This window comes from Entelurus aequoreus, linkage group LG02 (assembly GCF_033978785.1).
Source record: "Entelurus aequoreus isolate RoL-2023_Sb linkage group LG02, RoL_Eaeq_v1.1, whole genome shotgun sequence".
In the NCBI taxonomy this organism is placed as follows: Eukaryota; Metazoa; Chordata; class Actinopteri; order Syngnathiformes; family Syngnathidae; genus Entelurus; species Entelurus aequoreus.
Genome location: NC_084732.1, coordinates 77,138,007 through 77,148,286, shown reverse-complemented (window position 1 = coordinate 77,148,286; position 10,280 = coordinate 77,138,007). Strand labels below are relative to the sequence as shown.

Sequence of the window (10,280 nt, the reverse complement as noted above, 5' to 3'; positions counted from 1 at the left end):
GATTGATTAATACACTAATGCACCTGTAAGCTTCTGCCAATCATGCAGGGGCCGAAGCTTACAGGGTGGACACCTTTTTGGTGTTTTTTTGTAAGTTTTTCTGGGTGACCCAACCTGCTGACTGGCAGAGGAAGGACAACGCTAAGTCACTGTTGCACTGCAGATTCTACATGACGTGCATTTTGAACCGAACAAATGGTGGAGAAGCAGTTATTGTTTTTTTGTGTTTATTGACAATTGCAATGTCAGTGATGTATTTGAGGAAGATCAAAGTGAATATCCTATACAGTGACACTGGTACCTCAGGTTTTCGTTGGAAATGTTTGCTAAAGGTTTTTGCAAGCTACTGGCCAAAAAAAAGTAGTACTTTTAATTTTGCAATTATGCAAAATCTAGTATGCAAAAACAAACCAAAAAAACACATATGAGGGGTCAAGTGAGTGTATGACACACTCACTGGCTGTATCGACACTGTGCTGATGTTGTTATTGCTTCATAATGGCACTATCTGCTGGATTAAAAAAGTCACTACAACGAAAGGAATATGAAACATGCAACTTGTCCCTGAGCCAAATAGTAAACAGGAAAATAACTTATTTGGTGCGATAGGATGAAAATTATTCCACATTTCAAATTTTTTCTTAGTTACCTTTAGATTGAAGTGACAAACATGCATCATAATGCATCGATGCTTCAGTATCAATTGATCTCTTTTTATTGAGCGTGACGACAGAATAACCCACCACGGGGCCAAGGAAAGTTGCGAGTGTGTAGTATATTTTTGCGTGTCTGCAACGGACTACAGTCGTCCCTCGCTATTTCACGCATCAAATATCGCAGCTTAACCAAATCAATGTTTTTTGTTGTTTTTTTAAGCACATTCTACAACATTTATTCCCTAAATTAAGCATTTTAAAGAGTAACAATGGCTAAAGTAATGAAACATATCAACGCTACAATAGTAATGGCCACTAGATGAGACCAAACCAATCAGACCACGCTGTTCAGTATTGTGGCCACTGATTGGCTCAGGCTTCGACAGCATTACTATATTGGAATAAAGGGGTGTAAAGGTGAATATCTGGGTGTTATTTTCATGTCTAGAGTGGTGTTATCATGTTGAAAAATGTATTTAGAAGGTAGATAACGGTTTTTTAAGCTCTAACTATAAAAACAATAGATCTATAAAGAATTCCAACTTTACAGAAATTAAATTACTGCGGTCGTGCCTGGAACCAATTAACAGTGATGAACGAAGGTTCACTGTATTACGTCGTAGACATTGCATGCAGCTGCAATTTCAAGACGTTAGATGGCAGTAGCGTATAGACGTGTGTGTGTGTTGCCTAGCCAGGAAGTAGTCTTTGCTATTGAGATGAATGTGCATGTCTTGTCTTATGTTGTGCTCTACAAAGTGTTTATACTCTAAGTATTTCTCGCACACCAGCCGTTTGATTGTACCGTGCATCTTTGTTGTGGTTTTTAATTACCAAATTTGGAGGTGTTGAAATCGCCATGTAAAATAGCTAATGCTAATCAGTAGTTTGTATATGGAAAAAAATATCTAAATTAGCATCAAGCATTTGGTAAAGTGGCGCCTTACTTTTTTTAAGCACATTCTACAACATTTTTGCCCTAAATTACTATTTTGGAATAAAGGAGTGTAAAGTTGAATATCTGGGTCTTATTTCATGTCCAGAGGATTCTCGTTATGTGGAAAAACATATTTAGAAGGTAGTAAACAGCTTTTTAATGCTCTAGCTATGAAAATATTCAATTTATAATTAACAATAAACCAGGGATTACTGTAATTGGATTTGCATTATTTCAAATAGATTCAGTTTTTGTATGATTTTGGTCTTTGTCAAACCTTTAGGAACGGATTCCTTAACGAAAACCGAGGTACCACTTGTTTACTTACATAAGTAAACAAAACCTTAACTTAAAAACAGAATCTGTGACCGGTTCGGAAAAGATACAGTAGACACACACACAATGGCATCAGTGGTAGAAAAGAAATACAGTCAAATAAAAAAGAGGCACTTTTCCATGAGCAATGTGGATCGGCTTTACTACAGTCACAAATATTATTCTTAAACGTCAAACACTGGCACTATTGTGTTATTAAAGTGATAGTGCAGTTATGCTGGTGAGGAAGGTGCAGTCATTGTACCGTCAGTCTGTCAGATAAAGTGCCCTTGCCAACACGCTGGGGATAAGAGCCTGATCTAACGGCGGCACGTCACTATGCGAAGACACATTGGGCAATAAAGGATAAAATACAGTAATAGCTCACAGGATCGTGCCTCAAACATTACAGACAGCAAGCGTTTAAAAAGTATAAAAACAGTGGTTCTACCAAGTGTAGAGAGTTGAAAAGGCCATGATGGGATACATCATTTATACATGGCTGGTTAGTTAATATGGAAACGTGATGCCACAGCAGGTGGAGCGGGCTTGCAGCTGGTGCTGTCACCTGGTCTTAGTCCATAAAAATTACAATACATTAACATCCCTGTATTGCACGCAGAGGGAATAAAATGGAGGACTGAAGAAAAATTCCCACAGAGGGTATCCCTTGCAAAATTAAATATTCAAAGGCAATATTCCCAACAGTTTTCCTCCGAGGCTTTTTTCCCCACAGTGCTGTAATCTTGAGACTCTAATTACTTATTGAAGATGAATTGTTTTTACCGCTGTACTACTATAAGAAACTTAAACGTGTAGTTTGATCCCTCACCTCCTCTCACAAACAAGCAGAGAAAAGAAGCAATGGGATGTTTGAGTATGTCAACGAGGCGACTTCCCCTGTCTCGTTCTCTTCTTCGCTAGTACGGCTCCGTCTTGAGACTTCGATATAGGCAGCATGTGAACACCATACCTATTATCTGGATGTTGCACGGAGAGAAACAAAAATAGCAACGCCTAAATGCACACGTAGTCCTTTTTACGCAGAAGACAAAACGTGAAGAATGTATTTACCTGTACACTGCCGATCCCAACACCTACCGCCCCAATGATCTTCAGGTGGTCCTGGATGAATTCCTCCAGTTTAGAGATACAGCCACCCTAAAGAAAATGCACAATTGTGTCATGAGCAGTGTTTGCAATAACGGCGTTATATCCTAACTACTATACAGAAAGTTCAATGCAGGAAATATATTTTTACTAATGAAAGCAACAATCAGCATCAAACTAAAACTTGATATTAAATAGGAGGAGGCAACATCACAAAGCAAACAACATGTAATACACACACACATACACATAACTACTAAGAGGGAATAGCGAACAACTAATCAATGATTGAAGTGACAAGCTTGCCATCCTACAATACCTCGTTTGTGGACAAGAAGATATAACAGCCATTGAAGCACATTCAATCTCTTTATTACCTAACCCTAACATAATGCAGTGAAAATATTCAACAGAGCTGATGTTGTAAAGCTAACAAACAGAGCTGAGCTAAAATCCTGCTTGGAGCGCGCTCTCCGTCACTTGGCAACAGGCACCCCCTTTTAAAGGCACACACACACTCTGCTCTAATGAAACGTCTCTAAACGACATACGTCAGATACACTATATTGCCAAAAGTATTTGGCCACCCATCCAAATGATGAGAATCAGGTGTCCTAATCACAGGTGTATAAAATCAAGCACTTAGGCATGGAGACTGTTTCTACAAACATTTGTGAAAGAATGGGCAGCTCTCAGTGATTTCCAGCGTGGAACTGTCATAGGATGCCACCTGTGCAACAATTCCAATTGTAAAATGTCCTCGCTCCTAAATATTCCAAAGTCAACTGTGTGCTGTAAAATGGAAGAGTATGGGAACAACAGCAACTCAGTCACCAAGTGGTAGGCCACGCAAACTGACAGAGAGTGGTCAGCGGATGCTGAAGCGCATAGTGCAAAGACTTTCTGCACAGTCAGTTGCTACAGAGCTCCAAACTTCATGTGGACTTCCAATTAGCCACGTACAGTACGCACAGAGCTTCATGGAATGGGTTTCCATGGCCGAGCAGCTGTATCTAAGCCATACATCACCAAGTCTAATGCAAAGCGTCGGATGCAGTGGTGTAAAGCACGTCACCACTGGACTCTAGAGCAGTAGAGGCGCATTCTCTGAAATGATGAATCACACTTTTCCATCTGGCAATCTGATGGACGAGTCTGGGTTTGGAGGTTGCCAGGAGAACGGTACATTTCTGACTGCATTGAGAGTGAAATTTGGTTGAGGAGGAATTATGGTTTGGGGTTGTTTTTCAGGAGTTGGCTTGGCCCCTTAGTTCCAGTGAAAGGAACTTTGATTTCTCCAGGATACCAAAACATTTTGGACAATTCTGTGCTCCCAACCTTGTGGGAAAAGTTTGGAGCGGGCCCTTCCTCTTCCAACATGACTGTGCACCAGTGCACAAAGCAAGGTCCATAAAGACATGGATGACAGAGTCTGGTGTGGATGAACTTGCCTGCACAGAGCCCTGACCTGAACCTGATAGAACACATTTGGGATGAATTAGAAAGGAGACTGAGAGTCAGGCCTTCTCGACCAACGGTGTGTGACCTCACCAATGCGCTTTTGGAAGAATGGTGGAAAATTCCTATAAACACACTCCGCAACCTTGTGGACAGCCTTCCCAGAAGACTTAAAGCTGTAATAGCTGCAAAAGGTGGACCGACATCATATTGAACCCTATGGGTTAGGAATGGTATGGCACTTCAAGTTCATATGTGAGTCAAGGCAGGTGGCCAAATACTTTTGGCAATATAGTGTATGTCCTGTCCAGCCACTCAGGCAAATCATATTGTTAATGTAGATACCCCTATTTGATGTACGGATTTACTTTAGAAAAGAGAAGTGTGGGATATTTCTCCTCTTGCCTTAATCATATTTGACTTTACTATTATTAAATAAGGGTTTTAACATTATTAGAGCCCTCTAGATATAAAGTAACACCCACATAGTCACCGTAACACTCATTGTAAGGCTGAAACGACGCGTCGACGTAGTCGACGTCATCGGTTACGTAAATACGTCGACGCCGTTTTTGTGCGTCGACGCGTCACATATTTACGTCACACTACCGTCATGGCGGAGCGCAAAGCAGACTGTGCGAGCGAGGGGGGAAAAGCACGCCAAAAGTGTGGGAGTATTTCAATACACGGCCTAATAATGTTGTTGTATGCACACTGTGTCGAGCGGAAATGGCCTATCATAGCAGCACAACGGCTATGAACGAACATTTGAAAATAAAACCATCAACTAGTCAATCCTCCGCGCGAGTATACGTTGTCATCATTACACAAAAACATGAATGTGTCATTTGTATCTGCTAGGGGTGTAACGGTACGTGTTTTGTATTGAACCGTTTCGGTACGGGGCTTTTGGTTCGGTACGGGGGTGTACCGAACGAGTTTCTAAGCTAAAGCTAACTTTAGCTGCTAAAGTCTTAACAAGCTGCTTTGCTCCTTCTGCCTCAGCACGCAGCATTGTCCCACCCACACAACCATCTGATTGGTACACAGAAAGCTCTACCAGCCAATCAGCAGTGCGTATTCAGAGCATTACCAGCCAATCAGCAGTGCGTATTCAGGGCGCATGTAGTCAGCGCTTCAGCGTCGAGCAGATAGGTGTTTAGCAGGTGAGCATCAGGCAGCGGACTCTCCCCAAATGATAATAAACACCTCCCAGTCAACTACTAGTAACATCACTATGAGCCCGTTGACCTTCTAGAAACTTAAACTGCAGCTTAGCTCGCTCGCAGGCAGTCCTGGTTTTAGGTGAAGGCTAATTACCTCTCAGTTCCAGCCACATCGACCCCTTCTGAGCATAGACATGCTAACCTTTCTTCATTACAACTGTTAGTCACTCACTGGAATGAGTAGAATTGGTTATTGTGTACTGTGTTGGACTGGATGTTTATTTTGCACATTTTAAAAGCAATACTTAATGTTTACAGTGCTCCAGAATATTTAGATTAGCACTTTTTTGTATTGGATGTTTATCTTTATTTTTGCACATTTTAGCAAATAAGCAATACTTTCACTTTTGTTGAAATGTTTACACTGTTGTTACAGAATATTTCGTTTTGCACTTTTTTGTATTGGATGTTTATCTTTATTTTTGCACATTTTAAAGCAAAATAAGCAATACTTTTACTTTTGAAATGCTTATACTATTGCAGAATATTAAGATTTGCACTGGATGTTTACTTTTATATTTGCACATTAAAAAGCAAATAAGCTACTTTTAATTTTGTTAAATGTTAAAAGTTTTAAATGTTTACATTGTTACAGAATATTTTGTCATGTTGTTGTCAATGTTGACTGAGTGGCCATACTTTTTTTTTTTTGTAAATAAAAGCCATGCCTTTTGAAAAAACTGGCCTACATTTATTTGTTCATCTTCATTTTGAATAAAATAAAATAAAAAATAATCGGTAAAAGGAAAAATAACCTATAGATTAATCGAAAAAAATAATCTATAGATTAACCAATTAATCAAAAAAAATAATCTATAGATTAATCGATAGAAAAATAATCGTTAGCTGCAGCCTTAACTCATTGAATCCATTATTGTAATGCTGCCTGAGGCTGAGCCAACCAGTGGCCACGATACTAAACAGTGCGCTCTGAGTGTTTTTTTTCCTTACCAAGTGGCCAATACTAGTAAAGCAATGATATTTTTAGCATTTTTTTTATTCTTAAAAATGCTTAATTTAGACCAAAAAATATGTGAATATACTTTTAAAAATGAATTTAAAAATCTGCTATAGAGTGACGCTGCAAACTTTGAAGCGCAATGCGACAAAGGACTACTTGCAAATATATACCAAATATATACCTACAGCATTGTTTTCATAATCATCTCATCGTAAATGTTAAATTAAAAAATATATTTATTATTAAACAGTTAACATTTATTAACACACAAGATTCCCAAAAAACTGAAATTTATGCCATATTAATTCAAATGTGAAAAGTACTCATCCCTAGTCATGAATGCGTGTGCAACGACTTATGCTTACAATTTGTATTATTAATGGCATAACGACCACTATCTTTGTGGCAACTTTTTAAGTAACACATAACCCACTGCCCCCATCGGCACTTTTCACGGGCTTACCTCAACCTTGTAGATGTTGGATGGGTGCCCCCCGCGTCCACAAAGCTCGGAGGGAGTCTTGCAGCAGCTGTCAGGCACCACCCTACCGTCTCCATTGCTGGACCGGATCCAGACACTCTGCTCCCAGTCGGATGAATTGTTGCTCCCACAACACTTGAACTGATGGTGGGGACCGAAACAGAATACATAATCCCACATTAGGAGGGGAAATGAACCAACGTTGACTTCTAATAGCCGCGAATCTCACAATATGATACATAAATCAACTACTGAACTGCTACTTAGACGGATGAAAACCTTCAAACATGTTATTGTTTATTGGTTCGCCTCAAACAAAGCGGACACAAAATTCCAAGACCAATAATCCATTAATCAATGCCTCATAATATGGTTTAGAAGACAGCCTTTATACAAAATGTATTTTTTTAACATTGTCCGAATCCTTAGGAAACCAGGGTTAAGTAGATTAAAGGACTTTTAAATTTTTCCTGTTTGTTATACCTTATAAATTGCTTATTTTTGCCTCAGTCGGTTTCCTTTTTTTCAGTACAACACCAAGTGCGTGACTACACAGTTAGTTGTTTTTTTTAACTTTTGACTTAGGGCCTGATCTACTAAAGGTTTGCGTACACACGTAAAGCTAATCTACTTAATTTGTGCACAGAGGATTGCCCCTCTCAAGTGAGCAAATAGACAGCATAATCCATTTAACATGTCCGTCTTCATGAATATACAAAATATATGATGATCATCAGAACACCCACAATACCGCGAGGAAAACAATTTGATTGTTTTATTTAGCGCACAGTGTGCTCTATCAAGACTAAAACTGTTCTGCAGCCATCGTTTCGCATCTATACGTCTGAGATATACTGTACGTGCAAACTGGCAGTTGAGCGAAAATACTGTAGCTGTGAGAAAGTAGGCGATCACGCTGCAGCTCTGTCAAATGTATGCTTGACAACATATATGGACTGCCCAAATTAACTTTAATTGATTGTTTATCCAAGTAAATTGGTTTGTGTCGGCAGGCATTTTTTTGTTTTTTCATAAATATTAAAATAACATCCTGCAATAGGCACTTTTTTGCATCTGGAATATTTCAGCGCACTCTCGAAGTTAATGCCAGCGTCTTCCATGAGGGCACCTTCAGCGTGATAAAAAAGTGGGTATCATTGTAGATGCACTGCAGGACAACTTTTAAAATGCCCAGAAAAAAATGGTACCTATGGTCTGCTGCATGTTTCAAAACATAGCAAAACGCCACAGGTAGGAGAATAACATGCATGTGCCATAGTGAATGAGTAACTCCATGGTGAAAGCTGTACAGTACATGCAAAATCCTCATTTGAACAGGGCGGTCTGCATGACTTTTGCATGCATGTGGCGGTGAACAGAGTAGTCATTAAAAAAATATATATTTTTATTAATGCACACATGTTAAAAAAGTGAATTGTATGACTCTGTTTGAAAAAAAGAATGAAGGTTGACAAGCAGAAAAATATTTGAATATTTCAACTATTTTCCCTAAAATACGAATTGAGGCAATGAAGTGTTTTTGATTCGATTAATTGAATTGTTATTGTTTTGTGTTATAGCACAAAAAGATTTAAGACTTGAGGAGCAGGTAAGTTACCCAATGCCAGCCACTCATTGTCTATGTAGCGGACATGTGTGCTCATGTAATATTTAAAAACAACATCACAGCATAATTGTCACTTGTGTCACATAAAAACACATACCTCCTGTTGCAGCTTATCCACAGCCGTGGTGACATGTTCATGACTACTCTGTTGGTACTTCTGGACCATGGTCTCCCTCAGGTTCTGCTTCAGCTCCTCATTTAACTGGTCATAGAAGGAAAAATGCACAATTCACAATACAGCGGCACAATTCATCTCGGTCTAGGCAAGACTATGCCTGGTAATAAATAAGTAGGAACTTTTTCATTTTGCCGCGGGTGAGATTAATACGCCGTCTTGACAATAGCTGGACAAAAGGTTCTTTACATGACGAAAGAAGCAAGAGGGGAAGGAGGGGGGAACCTATGTATGTTTTGTTCTCAGGAACGCTCAGTGTCAGCGCAGGGAGGTCTAGAGGGGCTCAGTTTCTATGGCAACAAGCCAGTGGGGAAACCACTGTAAATCAAAGCATGACAGAAATATCAAGGGAATGAATGATGAGAGGAAATATAGAGGACAGGGTGAGATTAGAGAGAGAGGGTAGAGAGAATAAGGACACCAGGAAAAAGAAGGGGCCAAGGTTCAACACCTGTTCACAGTTTAGAAAACACTGCATCAGTGATGTGAAAACAGCAATTAAAGAATCAACACGAGCACAACCCCCTGATTTTATAAACCTGGCATTTCATCAGGGTGTAATTTATGTTTATCTGTATTATACAACATGAAATAGAAAAAGTAAAATAAAGGGTAGCAGAAAATGTGAGCCATTTTATCAATCAATGGAAAAACGACTGCTGATTTATTGGCAAAATATTTAGAATATTGACAATCACTGCAGGTCAAGGTGTATTTTTTTTGCCCTATAAAAGTCATGCCCTCAAGTGAACGCAGCCCAGCACTCGCTTTCAAACAGATCAACTGACCAGACTGCGATCACGTTTGTAACAATGTGTATACGTTTGAGAGGAGCCCATAGATGAGCATCAATGAGTGTAAGATTAACCTTGCAACTCAAAGCCTCTCCCTGCAGCTGTGGCCCACATTGCAATCCAATTGAGAGAGGACACGATGCACTCCTATCTTCTTTAGCATCGACTTTCTCGCTAACGTGTACAGCAGTGTCCTTGCGGGCTGGCGACCCTAAAAATACTTGCAAATAACTTTATCTCCAGCACAAACAATAAATAGGTGCTGTGCCATCTTTCTCAAAGTGTGTGTTTCAATAGCAGGCGCTGACCTCTGGTGTTGCATGCTGTGCACTACATCAACTGATGACAGCCCTTGTATTGGCGTAATTTCAAGAAAAAAAACAAAAAAAAACGTAACCGAATAGATGACCGCTTTTGCTTTGATAAAATGCAAAAAGTGAGTGGCCAATAGCCAATAAGCTCAAGTGTTGACTACAATAATCAGTCGGCAATGGCAAGAGAAGAGAAAAATAAAGCTAGAAACACCACCCACTTTGTTTC

At 39.5% G+C, this 10,280-nt stretch overlaps 1 protein-coding gene across 1 annotated transcript in view; it reads right to left on the bottom strand.

Moving 5' to 3' along the window:
• Positions 1–221: 221 nt before the first annotated feature.
• LOC133639452 (CD151 antigen-like) overlaps positions 222–10,280 on the bottom strand; it is a 54,672-nt gene continuing 44,613 nt past the window's right edge. The window contains exons 5-8 of the mRNA XM_062032753.1: positions 8,869–8,973; positions 7,127–7,285; positions 2,983–3,069; positions 222–2,888 (exon numbers count right to left, since the gene is read on the bottom strand). Coding sequence (XP_061888737.1) covers positions 2,829–2,888; positions 2,983–3,069; positions 7,127–7,285; positions 8,869–8,973 — 411 coding nt within the window. The 3' untranslated portion in view covers positions 222–2,828. The remainder of the gene's footprint in view (positions 2,889–2,982; positions 3,070–7,126; positions 7,286–8,868; positions 8,974–10,280) is intronic.